Genomic DNA, 18,560 nt, shown 5'->3' with positions numbered 1-18,560 from the left:
CGAGCCGACCTTGTTACCACCTCCCGCTGGGAACACCTTTCTTCTGCTTAAAGCATATCATTCAGTGAAGTTCCAAAGTTGAAAACTGCTTTATTTTGCCGTTTTTCATTGCTCTTTTTTTAGACAGAGTTTTGCTCTTGTTGCCCAGGCTGCACTGCAATGGCGCAATCTTGGCTCACTGCAACCTCCGCCTCCAGGGTTCAAGCAATTCTCCTGCCTCAGCCTCCTGAATAGCTGGCATTACAGGCATGCGCCACCACGCTTGGCTAATTTTGTATTTTTAGTAGAGATGGGGTTTCTCCATGTTGGTCAGGCTGGTCTCGAACTCCCGACCTCAGGAGATCCGCCCACCTCGGCCTCCCAAAGTGCTGGGATTATAGGTGTGAGCCACCACACCCGGCCTCCCTTGTTCTTTAAGATATTTCCAAGAGCCGCAGAGCCCCAGGCTGGCAGCAACTTCCTTTCCCTGGCACGACGACGACACCTGCTGGCTCTCGGCCTCACTACTGCCACTGGCAAGCGCGCTGCTCCACCTCTGAAGGCAATCTGTCTTTTCCTGTGGCTGCCTGAAAGACCTCTTGGTCACTGGCATTATGCAGACCAGACTTGGTTCCTTTTCTCATCCTTGATTGGGATTAGACTTTCTACATAAATGCATCAGTGTCATTAGTAAGTTCTTAAAAACTATTCCGTCTTCAAATATTGACTCTGCTCAATTTTCTGTCTGACAGTCAGTAACCACCTATCAGGCCCTGTCACCATGTCCTCCATGTGTCATCTTGTCATCCCATGTCGCGTGTAGGATGTCTTCTGATTTTGCCTCCACTTCCCTCATTTTCTCCTCAATTGTGTGATATTTTAAAGCCCACTCATAAGTTTGGTTTGTTTCCCCCAACTTGGGTAATCAGACTTTTCTAAAAGTTCTCTATATTCTTTCTATACATAGTTTCCTGATTACAGATATTCAGATATTCTCAATCTTCTCTTTTATTTCCTTAAAATAGACAGCATAACTTCTTTTTTTTTTTTTTTTAACGGAGTCTCGCTCTGTCACCCAGGCTGGAGTGCAGTGGTGTGATCTCGGCTCACTGCAACCTCCACCTCGTGGGTTCAAGCGATTCTCCTGCTTCAGCCTCCCGAGTAGCTAGGACTACACACGCATGCCACCACATCTGGCTAATTTTTTTTTTTGTATTTTCAATAGAGATGGGGTTTCACCATGTTAGCCAGAATGGTCTCTGTCTCCTGACCTTGTGATCCACTCTCCTTGGCCTCCCAACATGCTAGGATTATAGGCGTGGGTCACTGCGCCCAGTCTGAAAGCCTAACCTTTAAAATCTAAACCTGATAATCCCAATATCGCTCATCTTTGCAGGCCTATCCAGTGTCTGCCATTCCGCTGATTCTCACTCACAATGCCTTTTCTGTTTAGTTATTTTGTATTCTATTATATTGCATTATACTAGAAAACTATTTGTGGAGATTCTCAGAAGTCAAGAAAGCATAATCCTCCAGAGAGAATCTGCATTTGTTCCTGGTCGGCTGCACAGGAACACGCCCAGTGAAGCAGGTCTACTTCACTTGATGTGAGGGAGTGCCGGAGACACTCTTAAGGTAATATCAACTTGAACTGCAAACTGACCTGTGGCTTCAACCTCTCAGGGGCCATCCCCACCGTGCTCCACTGCTCAATCCAAGGGCAACTCTTCTTTTGACCCCTGAAGGCCAAGGGCAGATGGATTCTGCTTCTGGTTCACTCTCGCCCTAAGGGTTTAGCCACCTGGGAGCCTACCTCGGTGTATCAGCAGTTTCCTTTTTAGATTCTCCACCTTGGCCCAGCCTTGGACTTGAATTTGAGTTCCCTCATCCCACAGGCTGAAATTTATTTTCAAGGCAAACATGACTTCAATGAATCCTGTTTCTCTCTCTGAGTTTCTTCCCTCCCTTAGATTTGGGCCTGATAACTAATTATTCTTGTCAGTTCCCTGAAGCTTTAAAAATGTTTATCCAATAACTTTAGTTATTCTCATTAAGAGGTGGTATAAAAATAACTTAACTCATCTTGTTACCAGAAACAGAAGTCATCCTTTTCTGGACTAAACAGTTTTCGCATCCCAACTACTAAGGAAGCTGAGGCGGGAGGATTGCTTAAGTCTGTGAGTGTGAGGCTGCAGCGAGCTGTGACTGCACCCCTGCACTCCAGCCGGAGCAACAGCAAGATGCTGTCTCAAAAAAAAAAAAAAGAAAGAAAAAAAGAAATTGTTTTCTCCTTAGCCTCTTCTACCCTAATCAATTCTAGATATGTAGTATCACATTAATCCTCCTAGAACATCTCTCTGCTCGAAGACCGTTAAGGGCTCCCCACTGCCTGGTGAATAAAATCCGTATCTAGGCCGGGCACGGTGGTTCGTGCCTGTAATCCCAGCACTTTGGGAGGGTGAGAGGTGGGTGGATCACGAAGTCAGGAGTCCAAGACCAGCTGGGCTAAGATGGTGAAACCCCGTCTCTACTAAAAATACAAAAATTAGCCAGGTGTGGTGGCAGACACCTGTAATCCCAGCTACTTGGGAGGCTGAGGCAGAGAACTGCTTGAACCCAGGAGGCGAAGGCTGCAGTGAGCTGAGATCACACCACTCCGAGATCGCGCCACTACACTCCAGCCTGGGTGACAGAGCGAGACTCCGTCTCAAAATAAAAAACAAAACAACAACAACAACAACAACAAAAAACCATATAGCCCAATATCCAAAGCCCAGTACAATCTAACCTCAATATTACAAAGTGCCAAGCACACAGAAGCCACTCAATAATAATGGTTTTAAAGGCAGGGAACCACTGTTTCTCTGTTAATATCTTTTGTGTTCCATTCAAACAGAACAACACGTCATTCTCTATGCACACCATTCCCTTCCCCTCAGACCCCCTGCTCACACGACTGGCCCTGCCTTCAGAAGGGCCAGTTCTGTGGATGATGCACTTCCTGTCCTCCTGAAGCCCAACATCACTTTCTCCTGAAAGCCTTCTCTGAGTCCCCCGAGTACAATCACCTACATGTCCACCACTGCTATCTGCACCTCTCTCATGTTCTAGCCACAGCACTACAAGGCCCCCATGAAAGCACACTGTGTCTTGGGCCCACAGTGCCAGGAAGAATGTCTTGTCCATTAAGAGCCACACAAAAATATGTCATGAATGAAATGCTTTACATTTTAAAATACCACAAAGAACAGGTCTTTTTCAAAATAAAACACTAAATGCAGTGATTCTGGCTTGGTACCCTCACAGAAACAGTGGTATTGGTCATACAGGATATTCCCAACGCCGCAGGCCTAACAACTTCTACTATCTACTGCAGCGACTGAGCCTGAGGTTGTTTACTGCAAAGCACAAAGAAAAGTGAAATAATCTTGAAGTCACATACTAGAAAAACTGTGTGTTTTTATAGATTCTACTGCTTAAGAGTGTTTTACAGGGATTTATTGAAGGGTAGTTTACAGAGAGTACAATATGTGGTTCTATGAATTTTGACAGACACATTATTATCATGTGGCTACTGCCACGACCCCACCACTCCCAACGTTCTCATATTCCTTTCCATAGTCGAGCCCCTCCCGCATCTCCAGCACGTGGCAATCATTCATCTGTTTTTCTGTCTCTCTAGTTTTACCATTTTTATAATGTTATTTAAACGGAGTCATACAGCATATGAAGCCTTCTGAAACTGTTCATTTAGCTGCAAAATGTATCTGAGAGTCCTCCACGGAGGTGCATGTCTCAGGGGTTCATTCTTTTGTATTCCTTGGTAGGACTGGGCTGTATGAATGTACATGGTTTATCAGCCCATCCACCAGGGCATTTAGGCTGTTTTCTTTTTCAGCAATCCCGAATAAAGTCACTATAAATATTGGTGTTGAGGGCTCTCGTTCTGGTGTTTTCACTTCTCTTGGGGAAATACCTAGCAGCAGAACTGCTAAGCTGCATGGTAAGAGTATGCTTGGTTTTATAAGAAAAAGTGAAACTGTTTTCAGAAGTGACTGTGGATTCTGCATTCCCACAGCCTTGTGAGAGAGTCCTGGCTGCTTCCATTACTGCCAGCCTTCTGTTTCTGAAGCCACTCTCCTAGGCACATCATGCTGTATCACTGTGGTTGTAAAACTCTGCATTTCCCTAATGACTAATGACGTTGCACGCCTTTCCAAGTATTTATCTAATTCTTCTATCTTCTTGGTGAAGTGACTGCTCCATCTTCTGCCCATTTTATAAAGTTGCTTGTTTTCTCACTATTGAGTTGAAGAATCTTTATATTTTCTTCCAGTCTATGCTTTTCATTTTCTTACTATTTTTCAAGGACGAGAAGTCCTTAATTTTGATGAAGCCTAATGTATTAATTTTTCTTCATGATTCATAGGCTTCCGGTATCCTAAGAAATCTTTGCCTAAACCAAAGTAGCACAGATTTTCTCCTAGAAATGTTACCGTTTTGGCTTACAGTATAGTTTTTGCTTTTACATGCAGGCCTGTGATCCACCTGCAGTGACTTTCATATTCAGTGTGAGTTACAGGCCAAGGCTCACTGTTCTGCACATGGCTGCCCAACTGTTACAGCACCGTTTGCTGACAAGACAGTCTGTTCACCTCTGAATTTCCTTGGCACTTTTACTGAGGTCAACCGAAAATCTGTGTGTGTGCGCGCGTGTGTGTGCGCGCGTGCGTGTGTGTGTGTGTTGGGGAGGGGGTCTATTTCTGGACCCTATCCAATTCCATCATCCACACATCTATCCTGCCAATGCCCCATCACCTGCTACTATAGCAACGACATCTTTACAGGAAAGACGCTTTTCTTTTTTTTTTTTTTTTTTTGAGACGGAGTCTCGCTCTGTCGCCCAGGCTGGAGTGCAGTGGCGCGATCTCGGCTCACTGCAAGCTCCCCCTCCCAGGTTCACGCCATTCTCCTGCCTCAGCCTCCTGAGTAGCTGGGACTACAGGCGCCCGCCACCGCGCCCGGCTAATTTTTTGTATTTTTAGTAGAGACGGGGTTTCACCGTGGTCTCGATCTCCTGACCTTGTGATCCGCCCGCCTCGGCCTCCCAAAGTGCTGGGATTACAGGCGTGAGCCACCGCGCCCGGCAGGAAAGACGCTTTTCAAAACCCAAGAGAGACTGCATTCTACTTGCCAACGCACTGACTTTGAAGCATGGTTTCTTCTCATTCAGGGTGTGTTGCCCCTGGGTCTGTGAACTATTTGGAAAATCGAGATACAAATCTGAGCTCCTTATTCTCACTTGTGTTTGGTTCTGATGATGAAAAACCCAAGTGAAGCAGTGGTCCCAGGGCACCACATGGCTCTGCACCTTTGCCTAGGCACCTCCTCTCCACCTGGGTGGGCTGCACCTACCACTTCCCACACCTGGGGTCTCCACGTTCCGTAGAAACTGCCCACTCCTCCCATGCCCGCCTGCTCCTGGCACGCACCCAGCCATGCCCTTGTGTGATGCCGTGTCCCCTCCCCCAAAACCACGCCCCCAAGAGGCCCGTCATCTCTCAGCTTCCCCACATGGGCACAGTGACCAGCATATGGGGGGCACCTGCGGCAACAGAATCAGCAGCGGACCCTCACATCCCACCTACCTCCTACCTAAAAATCATCCTACAGGGAAGGGACACTTCACACACACACCAACATCACACACACCCTCCCACACCCCCACACACACACCCCCTACACCTCACACATACCCCTACACTTCCACACACCCCTACACCACACATATACCCCTACACTTCACACTCCTACCCCACACATACACCCCTACACCTCACACACACCCCTACACCTCACACACACCCCCTACACCTCACACACCCCTACACCTCACACACATACACCTGTACACCTCACACACCCCTACACCTCACACACCCGTACAGCTCACACACCCGTACAGCTCACACACCCCTACACCTCACACACACCCCTACACCTCACATACACTCCATACACCTCACACACACCCCTACACACTCCCTACACTCTTTACACTTTACATCTCTTACACTCCCTTTAATTCTTTAGAGACTTTATATAATTCAGGAGACTTTACACCTCTTCTTTCACTCCTTTATTTCTTATATTATTACACTTTAATTTTTACATTACACTCTTTTTACATTTTTACATTAATTTTATTACTCCTTTACATAGACTTTATACCTTTACACACTTTGTGAGACTTTCCTGAGCACTTTCTTACACACTTTACTCCCCACTTACTTACACTTTACCTTACACACTTTCATTTCACACTTTTGCACCTTACACACCTCGAGAACACCCCCTCACACCCTCACACACATACACCCCTACACTTTACACACACATATCCCACCTCATTTTCATCCCTCATAGAGAATGGAAACCATACCCCAAACAGGTGAATGTTTCTGAAATCAACATACTGATCAGCTACCTATTTTATGAAATTCAAATTAGACAGTTTTTTCACCAATGGAATACTTAAAAATAATAATAAGAATTAACAGACAAGTAAATAATTTCAGCGGAATGCAGTCAAGGTGCATGACCCAGGTGAAGGGCAACTCACAGTCAAGGCTCCAGGAGCCACTGGTGACGCCAGGCGCTTGTTGATGGACTGGAAGGTGGCAGCCGGGACCCCAGCAATGGTGTTCACGATCACATTTCCACTCACGGTGCCTGCGGAGACAGGTGGGCATAAGGCAACAGTGCCAGGAGAAATGGGGTCCACATTTCAGCATCTCTGTATTTGTCTTACCAGTGGGTATGCTTGTCCCAGTAACTGATGTTTTAATGGTTCCTGCCTATTGAAAAAAAAATTTGAATTTCATGTCAGGCTCTCCCCCGCATAAACACTCCAAAGGCTTCCACTTCATTCAGAATCAAATCAAAACTCCATGACATTCACACTGCCACCCGTCCCAACCTCCCCAACTCATTCCACCTGGCGGTGCCCCCACCATCTGTCTACCTGCTATCCCTCCACCCCTATCCCAGTGTCCCTCTAGCCCCACCCCACTGACCCTCCACCTCTACCCCAGGGTCCCTCCATCCCCACCCTGCTGACCCCACACCCCACTGTCCCTCTACTCCTCTGTCTCTCCACTCCATTCATCCACCCTCTGTACCTCACCACCTGAGTCCAGCCACACTGACCTTTCTGGCCCCCATATCAGCCAAGCTCAGGACCTCTGTACTTGCTGTGTTTGTTCTTCTCATGACCAAATCCTTGTCATTCAGGCCTTAGCTCAAATGCCAACTCCTCAGAAAAGTGTTTCCTAACAAGCCAGCCCCGCATTCTGCCACCCTGACTCCTCCCGCCAGCATTTAAAATGATCTCTTTGGCTGCCTCCCTCCCCTGTAGGACATGGCTCCAGAGTGTGGGCACTGCCCATCTTGCCCACCTTGCACCAAGTAGGCATTCACAAAGATCTCTTTTGAATAGATGAGGAATGAAGTTGCCTGAGTACATTGAAAATTCCACTACAAAAAACAATTTTCTAAAAACTACTGCAAGAAATGGTTCTATGTAACAAAAATGTTTTTATGCCTGCCTGGTAGTCCAAAGTGTGGGTTTTCCCAATTTGGCACAGCTCCTATTCTCTGCAGGTGTGATTCTCTGCATACGATTTCAGCTCTGTGTGGCACATGGACACACACAGTACAGAGATGCACCAGAGCGTGGTGCGCACGGCCACAGTCTGCAGCTCCACACCCTGCCTTTCTTTTCACAACGCTTCTCGTGCACTTTACAGCTTTTCTACAACAGGCATTAAAGACTGATGTGTATGAGTGAGCACACATGGGCATGCTTTCAGGAGACACCAGCACAGACAGGACCCGCTCTCTAAGTGTGTAGGAAGTCAAGAGGTAAATGCGTCACAGGTATGTTCAGGTATGTTTTACAAAACCCAGGCAATTCCAAACTTCCCAGCCACCTCCACTCAAAGGAGCTGCCTCTACCTGCCAAATCCAATAAAGCCACTAAGCCCACAAAGGCCTTGGAGGCGTGAAATGGCAGAATCTGGGTGAGAACACACAGTTCCTCTGGGGTGAGACTAAGCCTTTTCCCATTTCTTCAGAGGAAGGTCTACAGCCTAGAAATGTGCTAGAACTGGCAACAAGCTTCGTTTTAACAGAAAGCACTTGACTCAAGTGCGGGTGGGGGTGACTTCCTGTGGAGGGGAAGCCCGCGAGGAGGTCCCTGCTCACCAGCACGGCCGCACTGCCCCCCGTCGTGATTGCGGGCTGCGCCTTCGCTGTGGCCTGCACAGGCTGCGTCTGGGTCTGGGGCTGTGGCTGGGGTTGAGACTGGACAGCTGGTGGCCCTGCTGGCGGCTGGCTGCCCGCTGCCTGTGGTTGTGGTAGCGGTGGTGGTGGCTGCTGCGGGGGTGGCGGGGGCTGCGGCTGGGGCGGGGGCGGCTGGGCCACGGCCGGCTGCTGTGCCTTCTGCTGATCAGCCAGAGCCTGAGGGGCAGGGAAGGAAGAGGAGCCACTGGAGGGGCGGACCTGGCCTGCACACCCCCTGGATGAAGTCATAGCCACCACATTTTCCCACTCAAGCAGAAGGGCCCAGGGCGCTGACCTTTTTCTCTTTTGCGATTCGCTCTGCACGGAGAGACGCCACCTGGATGGGAGGCAGTGGCTTGTCATAGTTGATTCCACTGAAAGACAGACGCAAAGGTTAAAAACATATAGGCAAATTTTAAGATGGACAAGTACCAAGTACCCTAGAAACCCCATGCTGCCAGGTGCTGGGGCAGCTCCAGCCCAGCCCAAGAGACGAGGGCATAAAGCAAGGTGCCCGACATGCCCTGCAGGAGATCGAGCCACCTGGACCTTGTCCTCAGCCTGGCGCCGAGTCCTCTTCCTTGAGGCCGAGCTCTCCCACGCTCCGGGAGAAGTATCTCTGAACACATCCCCAGGGTAACTGGTGGCAGCCCCCAGAACGCACAGCCCACCTCATGTGTCTGCACTGTACTCAGGAAAATCACTGTCTGTTCATTCTGTGAGGACGCCCTCCAGTGAGGCAAAGGGAGGGCGGGACTGAGCCTGTCTCGCTCCCCTGGGAATGCCCAGGCTCCACGCCGTGCAGGCCCGCAGCAGGTCCATAAATATTAGTTGGGTGAATTAACTCTTCATTTAATCAACAACAAAAATCAAACACCTGGTCTGTGCTCCCAGACACTAGAGTCCCAACAATCATAGCACTCACATCAGACAACAAACAGGTAAAACGTGCAGTAGGTCTGAAGACGTATACTGACTGCTATGAAGGAAAACAGCAGGGTAGGGCTGCAATTCTCAACAGTATGCTCTGAAAACATCTCACGAGGGCGGTTAAGTGAAGGCCTGAGGCGCGGCTGCCAGCACACCCAGGGAGCACCAAGGGGCCGAAAGCCAGGGTCAGGCGACTCAGAGCATGGGCAGGAGGGAGTCCTGGGGGCTTGAGGAGATGGGCCCTGGGCCAACTTCCTCTGACAAGGATCACTCCACTACTGTGTGGAAAGGGAGCCACAGAACAAGGAAGCGTCCCAAATCCGCCACTGTGTGACAACAGTGCCTAAACCAGATGCACACCATTTCATCCCAGCATTTCCAACATTTATGGGAAGAGTCGGACAGTCAGAAACACAGCAGACACCCATGTGCCTGGCACTAAGGTTCCACACCGGGGTTTCGCCATCCAATTCTTACCCCATTTGCTTTCTTGCATCTACCCACTTCTCTACCCATCCATTCATCCATTCCTCTTTTCCCTTGTAGAACTTCAGGGCAAGTACACACACCCCTAAACATGATGTGTTCTTAAGATATGGCTAACAAAATCAGTGCCTGAGAGGTGGGGTGCAAGGAAGAAAGCCCCTTGTGGTTGGCCACATGGCCCTGGCACACTCATCATGTCTGTCAGCGTCTTTCCCCACCGAGGGCCAGCAAGGACAATCCCTGTAACACAGAGACAGGGCAGGGGCCGTCCCATGCACACCCCAGCCCACGGCAGGAGAAGCACCATCTATCTCTCCCGCAGGTTCTGCGCACTGCCATGTCCAGCTGATGCCTGAACACACTAAGTGCACAACGATTTGCTGAACTCGCTGAACTTAGATGACACTGGAATGAAATCCTTCCAAACAGTAACAAATGTGTCATGACTAGAGAAATACCTTTCTGCCAACACAGACGCGTGCTTGGGGTTCTTCTGAAAGGGATTCATGCCAAGCCTGCAGTATAGATGGTGAGACAGTAATTATTAAATAAAGGAAATATCTGAAGAAGCGTTATGTTAAAAATACATCAAAACCAAGCTTCACGCAATCTACTCAGTCATAATTAACATAAAATGAGCACTCAGGAAACATACAGAGGTTTGATTGGGGGGCTCCTCTTGCCCGCAGTCATTTTCATTAAGTCAAAGTGGCTCGTGTACAGCTGGGTGTGTGTGGCATTCTCATCCTGGGCATAGATCTGGCTCGTACGGAGAGGACGGTTGTTTTTACTCTGCAACAAAATTGACGAGAGTGCATCTGAATTAGGCAGCATGGACAGACGGCTGTGCGGGACATAGGCCTCACTGGGTGGGAATCTGAGACTAAACTCCCCATGGCTGAATACAAACTTCCCTTTCCTGGGCCTTCTTTCCAAGTCCAGGCATAACCCAACAGCAGCGGCATTAAGCGGCTGTCCCGGCCGACTGCTATGACACTCCCCAGTCCACGCTAACCCTTTCCAGGTGTTCTCTCACATAAGCCCCATAATCACCTAAAGAGGGAGAGGGAGGCCGGGTGCAGTGGCTCACGCCTGTAATCCCAGCACTTTGGGAGGCTGAGACGGGCGGATCACGAAGTCAGGAGATCGAGACCATTCTGGCTAACATGGTGAAATCCCGTCTCTACTAAAAAATACAAAAAACTAGCCGGGCGAGGTGGCGGGCGCCTGTAGTCCCAGCTACTCAGGAGGCTGAGGCAGGAGAACGGCAGGAACCCGAAAGGCGGAGCTTGCAGTGAGCTGAGATCCGGCCACTGCACTCCAGCCTGGGAGACGGAGTGAGACTCCGTCTCAAAAAAAAAAAAAAAAAAAAAGAGGGAGAGGGAACAAAATAAGTGTGCAAAGTGCCTGAGGTCACACAGCAGGTAACCGTGTGGAGCAGGCTGTGAGCCTTCACCCGGTAACACCAAGGGGCAGCGCGGACCGCCATGGACACCACTGTCCTCTGCCCATGGTGGACAGTGAGGCTGGTGCATGCCCAACGGTGTCTCAAAGTACATTCTTGGGGGTCTTTAGCAGTGCTTATGCCTGGCAGTCCTTCCTTCATAAATTGCACAGCTAAACAACGGGCCACTCAATTGTGGGCTACTTGCTCCCAAGACATCTTAGCATCCTGCAGAATTTTAAAGTAACTCCTTATCCTGTGAAGTGAACAGCCGTCCCAGGAATGCTCTCTGTGCAAGGTCACAGAGGTAGTGACAAGTCAAGACCAGGGTTCAAGCACCTCCTTCCTTGCCCAGGGCTCTTCCCCCATGCTCCTCTAAACTCCGGTCAAAGAGAGTGTGCCAAAGCGAAAACCAAGACTCTCACATGACACAGCAGCACAGGCCCAGGTACAGGTGTGTCTGCGCATGTACAAGCACACATGTCTGTGTGCACACGTGTCCTCTACTGCTAGAGAAATGCCCTAAATTCTGAAGGCAACACTAAGGACAACCAGAACTAGAAACCAACATGCAAGGCCACAGCAGTCTCCTCCCAGAACACTGTGCCATACAGGGAAGCATTCTCCTCCTATCTATCATCCTAAGAGTGAGCAAAGGGAGGGAGAGAGAAGGGGTGCATAAGAGTAAGACCAGGTCTATCACACAAGACGCTGGATGGCTAGGTTGAGCCAGGCCAGAGGCAGAAAGACTGTGTGTCTGGTAACAGAGCTCCTGTGCAGGCTCTCACCAGGCATGAATGCCCCGTCCACATGGCTTGCCGGAGTCCCGCAGGCTCTGAGAGGTGGGGCTGTCCCACTCACACACACATCCGACCACTGTCACCATCAAGGGCTTCCACAGGGCATGAGGGACACGGAGGCTCAGGATGCCCTTTAGGGGGCTGGACAAGTCACCGTGGGGTCCTCTAATGCAAAGAGTCATGGCCTCTACATACAGAATGAGAGGCCCTGGAGAAAATTCTAGGTCTCAGGTTTCTGTTGATTCCTAAAATATAGGGTAAGACTGAATCTTACTCTACGTTTCTGTGCACAGGCTCTTAACAAAGTGCTCCAACTTATTCAGAACATCACCCGCAGCCACAGGTGGTGGCTCATGCCTGTAATCCCAACACTTTGGGAGGCCGAGGTGGGTGGATTATCTGAGGTCAGGAGTTCGAGAGTAGCCTGGTCAACTTGATGAAATTTAGGGTAGTCCTCTAGCAGTAGAGGACACATCTCTACTAAAAATACAAAAATTAGCCAGGCATGGTGGCAGGCACCTGTAATCTCAGCTACTTGGGAGGCTGAGGCAGGAGAATCACATGAACCTGAGAGGCAGAGGTTGCAGTGAGCCGAGATCATGCCACTGCACTCCAGCCTAGGCAACAACAGTGAAACTCCTGTCTAAAAAAAAAAAAAAAAAAGAACATCACCCTCAAACTTTACAAATATTTTTGCCTTTTTCTCTGGATTAGCTTCATAAATCAGCTATAAAAGAAGACAATATTTTAGCTTTACTTTTTTCCATAATAAGGTAATGGCTATTATTACAAATGCTTCCAAAACACAGAAAATCTAATTAATGCAAGATTCCAGGAAGTCTTATTGGTAAAGGGACCACAAAGTGGTATTACGAAGAAAACTTGCTTTTCTACGTTCAACAACAACAACAAAAAAATGCTTTATTTTCAGACAAGTGTTTTTAGAAAAATGAAGAGAGATGACTGAAAGAGCGGGTACAGAAATAAATTAAGTGTGATGTTCGCATCCTGAGGATGGATCTGGCTATTACGGAGAAAATGTAATTCTCACAAATTAGAAACAAAAGTAAATATAGTAAAAGTACTGGATGCCTGCCTCTACTATATCTGCCCCACCCTGTCCCATGCAAGAAGACATGCCCACAGCTCCTGTTTGGATGGGCTCCACGAGGTGAACTGTGGTCCCCACACACCAGCATGGCAAGTGCCCTGGAAGTGGGACAGCACATCCCCTGAGGGGTGTGGACACCGGCAACGTGGGCACAGCAGAGCATGCAGACGCTGCTGGTGTGGGGGCTCTGGATGCGGTCCTGAAGCAAGAAAGGCAGGCAAGCAGCAAGAAGGAGCTGCCTGAAGAAAGCCAGATGCACAACGGAGAGGGATGACTCAGTTTAAGGGAAGGCACGCCACACGCACACCTACATGTTACTGACCAGCTGCCTGGACTCTTCCGGGGTCAAGCTACAAACCACACAGCTGACTTCTTACATGAAAGACTAATGATTTGACTATACTATATGTAAACAAACACTTGCAATACTTATAGTTAACCCTGAAACAGGGAATATTACGCTTGTCAAACCATTGCAGCCAGCCAGTCATTCAGTACCAGAATAGCAGAGGTACCAGTAACAGACTTTTCTTTAAGTACGCTATGATCAAAACAAAGCGAGACAGCTTATCTTTTCACTCACCCAAAACCTTCTTGAAAATGTCTGTCTATATATGACCAAGTATTTGGATGATACCCTCATTTAAGTATGCCATGATCAAAACCCAGTGAAAGGTCTTTTCATTCATCCAAAACCTTGTTGAAAATGTATATATATCGGCCGGGTGTAGTGGCTCACGCCTGTAATCTCAGCACTTTGGGAGGCCAAGGCAGGTGGATCACAAGGTCAGGAGATCGAGACCATCCTGGCTAACACAGTGAAACCCCGTCTCTACTAAAAATACAAAAAATTAGCCAGGTGTGGTGGCAGGCGCCTGTAGTCCCAGCTACTCAGGAGGCTGAGGCAGGAGAATGGTGTGAACCCGGGGGGCGGAGTTTGCAGTGAGCTGAGATCGTGCCACTGCACTCCAGCCTGGGTTACAAAGCGAAAATGTATACATATATATACAGCCAAGTATTCGGATGACACCCACACTCTCTTAGAAATGACAACGGCAGTGCAAATGTTGGTATCAGATAAAACCTCAGGTATGAGGCCTGCTGCCAACACCAAGCACAGTGCGAACACCTCCATCACTGCTCATGCCATAGGCGAGGCACAGTGCAGGAACCTGACCTCGCTGGGTCCACCAGGAGCCCGAGGAGATGGACTTCACCGCAGACCCACAGGGATCAAGGAGCCCAGTCAGTGAAGAGCAGGACTGGAGCCGACACTGCAGGCCGCAGCCACCACACCTGCCTGTGTTCTCCTTGGAGGATGAACAAGACCGCGCTTACCTTCCCCTCCTCTCGTGGAATGATGACGTTCTCGTAGCGATTCCGGCACTGTTTGGAAGAGCGGTAGATTCGGCTACAGGAGTTAACGACATCACTGACAAGATCCCAATTAGGTGTGTGAGCAGGTGACACGATTGTGAGGTTCAAAGGCAGCTCCAGTAACTGCTTTACAGCCTAGAGAACGAGGTTTCAGGTAAAACAGGCGAATACACTCTAAGTCAGAAGGTCTTCCCTCCTGCCAAAGACTCCCCGCAAAGTGATCACAGTGAGCTGGAAGCATAGACATGAGGGAGAAAAATGACCACGTGATCGCTGGCACAAAGACCACGCCCACCTACCTGCAGCAGCGCCCAGTCCTCACTGATGAGCCACTCTGGGTTGTCTTGACCAGGCTCGGCTGTGGGTTTGGCAAAAGTTGGCAGGGGCTTGGCGAACGGCACCTGTTGCTTCAGCAGAATATTCTTTTTCTGCTCCTTGCCCTCTCTGCGAATTTTCAGGAGGCCTGGTGTCGCTCGGTCAAACAGGGACCGAGGAGGGACGACTGCCTCCCCGTGACGCTGCTTCTTTTTCCTGCCTGCAGCTGAACAGAGAGGCTGTCTTCAGCAAGACAGTAAACCAGGAGATTCCACATTGGCAGGCAAAAGACAAAGGAAACAGGTTGGGCAAGTCTGGAGGTGCCTGGGCAAAGAGGCCACAGAAAGCACCTGCCAAAGACAGACCTGCTCTCAGGTCTTCATGGTCAATTAGAAGGAAACACGAAGGTTTCCTCATCGGAAACAGAACTTGTGCACAGGGCCTGAGAGGCAGTGGACGGGCGTGTGAGCACTCGCCCTGCAGCAGACAGGCAGACAACAGACAGCAGAAAGCGGCTGATATGCAGGGACTCTGCAGGCCAGGGCCCGCCTAGGTCACGCGATGCCCTCGGGATGCGCACCTGAGGGATCTGTTTTGTGTCGCTTCCGCTCCTTCCTCACATACACGGGGGGCAGCTTAGCCTCTGGGATGGGAGTGGCTTCATACATGAGACACATGACCGAGTCAAGATAGATGTCACTGTCGTCCTGTGGCGGGGTGGGCGGGGTCCAGAGCTGCACAGAGAAGGGAGGGCCCATGAGATGTGGAACTCACAGGAAGCTGCCCGCGCAGACCCAAAGGGAGAGGGCAGCACTCACCGGCATGACTTCCGCCTGCCCATCGACATCTTCGTAGACATACTCCTGTAGGGAACACGGCACGCTCTAATTTCCACCAAGTCTCAGTGTCATGTTGTAAGCCACAAATCATGTACCTTCATACTTATTAAGTCTTCCAAATAAGTCTGATCGACATGACTATTTATAATAAGACTTATAAATGCTTTAATCAGAGCTGGTCAATATCTAACTGCAATCTCCAAGTGTCAATTTTTAAGAAAACTGTTTTTAGAACATGAGTGAAGTTGTTTTGATATGAGAAGTAACAATTCCTAGGCATTTTCTCATGTCAATGTACACAGACTTTGAACAGCCAAACATGGCTGAACAAGTGCCCCTCAGCAGGGGGGCAAGAGGGCAGGAGGGCCCCGGGCCAGGTACCATGCTGTAGGCATCCTCTCGGGTGTAGGTCAGGAGCTCCGCCTCCTCCTGCTCCAGCCGCAGCCGGGCCTCCCTCTCCTGCAGGGTCTTCAGGTTCCAGAACTCCCATGCCCTCACTGCAGTCATCACTGCGTCCTGATGGGGAGAGAAGCAGGAACTTTCAGGATCAGGAACGCAGCTCAGAGCAGTTCCCGAGTCCCCGCTCTAGGTCTCCCTGCTGTCTCAGAGCCACATGTTCTCTATACACACTGACCCACAATGTGTCACCCTGCAAGCAGCAGCCTGCTGCAAATCAAATCAAAGACATTGAGGGCAGAACAAGCCCCATGGTCCCTATGGGGGTAAACAAGCTCCACGGTCCCTACGAGGGGTGAACAAGCTCCATGGTCCCTACGAGGGGTGAACAAGCCCCATGGTCCCTACGAGAGGTGAACAAGCTCCACGGTCCCTACAAGGGGTGAACAAGCTCCACGGTCCCTACGAGAGGTGAACAAGCCCCATGGTCCCTTTGGGGGGAAAACAAGCTCCACGGTCCCTACGAGGGGTGAACAAGCTCCACGGTCCCTCTGGGGGGAAAACAAGCTCCACAGTCCCTATGAGGGGTGAACAAGCTCCACGGTCCCTACGGGCTTCTTGAGACTCTCTTCATTTTAAGTTTGTTTCCAAACTTGTGGGTTTTGGCTTTTGTGACTTTAATTTAATGAAGTCACATTTACTTTAAATCAAACTTAACTCTGAAAATATTGCCATTTTTTTCACTGACCGAAAGTTGACCCTCTTACCTCACTGTCTCTCGCTTTTTCTTGCTCAGTGGAAGCATGGAATAATTCCAGGTAATTTAAAGCGTATTTTTCAATTGGTGTAAGCTGTTCCAAAAGTATATTTTTTGAATAGGGTTAATAGCAAGTTAATAAAAGTCAAGTTCCTTATACAACCCACTCACCAACATTTGAATCAAAAAAGTGATTTTTCTTGCAGTAAACAATAAATATTTTATAGAACGCTCAAATTTTTAAAGTAGGTAGTTGTAAAGGAAAACATGCCCAAACCTGCTCCATGAAGTCAGCTAGTTCCTCTAATTGGGACGGTTCTTCATCACATGGCATGTTCTCAGAGTCTGAGGACAGCGCATCAGTGTGTGGTCCCGGCACCCCCTCCTCTGCGGACTTCTGGGCATCCTCCTCCAGATACTCAATACTCTTGAGGGCCTGAGGAAAGTCTATGTTTAGATTGCCTTGACAGACTTTTTAAATGAGGGTAGTTTTAAAAAAGAGCCATCCTATGTAAAGTTAATGGAGATGCCTACACTGTAATCACACACTCTCTATAAAGGCCATCCACTCCTTCCCTGAGGTCCTCTTACAGGTGAAAATGATAAGGCACTTAGAGAATACAGAAAATGAGCGGGAAATCTCCTGGGCCTTGCTAACCTTACTATCGAGTTGGACAGGCAGGCCCCATGGAAGGGCTGAGCACTGACGCAGGCAAAGCGTGCCAGGGCACCCAGGGCCAGGGAAGCTCCGAGAACAAGAAAGGCCCAGGAGGCTCCATCTCAGACCCGATGCACACCACTGCCCTCAGCTGACAGACACAGCAGGACAGAGGCTTCTGTCCAGGAACCAGACAGCAGACGGACAGCCCAACATTATGGCAGCAGGAGCAAGTCCACCGCGAAATGTAGCATTGATGACTATAAACATACAAGACAGCTTTATCACAGTGCAAGACACGCAAGTTAGAATGAGGAGATGCCACTGTTCATCTGCAGAAACAGCTAGGAACACACGTCTGATAGTTACCTGCAGATGTGGGCAAAATACATCTGACATGGAGGTATGGTTTTTAGTTAGAAGATACAAATTAAAAACCGATACAATCTGTTTCCAGGGCAATCCGGTAAAACCTGCAAAGTTATATAACACTATTTCGACACTATACACAGAACTTATTGCCAGATAGGTGGTGCACCTAAGTAGCAAACATAAAACAACGCAACATGTAGAAGAAAACAGAGGAGGATGCACGGCGACCTTCAGATGGGCAGAGAATCTCCTCAGCAGAGCACAAAAAGCGCCCACTATAAAGAGAGCAGACGTGGGCCCTGGATGGTGTCAGAACTCGGAACTTCTGCTCATCAATATATAGCGTTTAGAAAGGCAAACCACAGAATGGGAAAGATATGTCACGTGTATCAAACAAAGGCCTTTTATCTGGGATACATAAAGAACTCCAACAAGTCATTAAGAAACAGAGACAACTGGCCGGGTGTGGTGGCTCACGCCTGTAATCACAGCACTTTGGGAGGTCGAGGCAGGTGGATCACCTGAGGTCAGAGGTTCAAGACCAGTCTTGCCAACATGGAGAAACCCCATCTCTACTAAAAATATAAAAATTAGCCAGGCGTGGTGGCGTGCACCTGTAATCCCAGCTACTTGGGAGGCTGAGCTGGAGAATCACTTCAACCTGGGAGGTGGAGGTTGCAGTGAGCCGAGATCATACCACTGCACTGCAGCCTAGACGATGAGTGGGACTCCGTTTAAAAAAAAAAAGAAAAG

The 18,560-nt window shown here is 49.0% G+C and overlaps 1 protein-coding gene across 1 annotated transcript in view; it reads right to left on the bottom strand.

The window, feature by feature from the left end:
- Positions 1-18,560, bottom strand: part of EP400 (E1A binding protein p400) — a 129,931-nt gene that overhangs the window by 19,126 nt on the left and 92,245 nt on the right. The window contains exons 33-45 of the mRNA XM_031650941.1: positions 17,055-17,213; positions 16,788-16,871; positions 16,006-16,140; positions 15,604-15,648; positions 15,366-15,519; positions 14,770-15,011; positions 14,432-14,605; positions 10,394-10,530; positions 10,197-10,253; positions 8,618-8,696; positions 8,245-8,499; positions 6,791-6,836; positions 6,602-6,711 (exon numbers count right to left, since the gene is read on the bottom strand). Coding sequence (XP_031506801.1) covers positions 6,602-6,711; positions 6,791-6,836; positions 8,245-8,499; positions 8,618-8,696; positions 10,197-10,253; positions 10,394-10,530; positions 14,432-14,605; positions 14,770-15,011; positions 15,366-15,519; positions 15,604-15,648; positions 16,006-16,140; positions 16,788-16,871; positions 17,055-17,213 — 1,677 coding nt within the window. The remainder of the gene's footprint in view (positions 1-6,601; positions 6,712-6,790; positions 6,837-8,244; positions 8,500-8,617; positions 8,697-10,196; positions 10,254-10,393; positions 10,531-14,431; positions 14,606-14,769; positions 15,012-15,365; positions 15,520-15,603; positions 15,649-16,005; positions 16,141-16,787; positions 16,872-17,054; positions 17,214-18,560) is intronic.

This window comes from Papio anubis, chromosome 9 (assembly GCF_008728515.1).
Source record: "Papio anubis isolate 15944 chromosome 9, Panubis1.0, whole genome shotgun sequence".
Classification (NCBI taxonomy): domain Eukaryota; kingdom Metazoa; phylum Chordata; class Mammalia; order Primates; family Cercopithecidae; genus Papio; species Papio anubis.
Note: the sequence above shows the minus strand (reverse complement) of the source record. Positions and strands in the feature narration are given on the sequence as shown.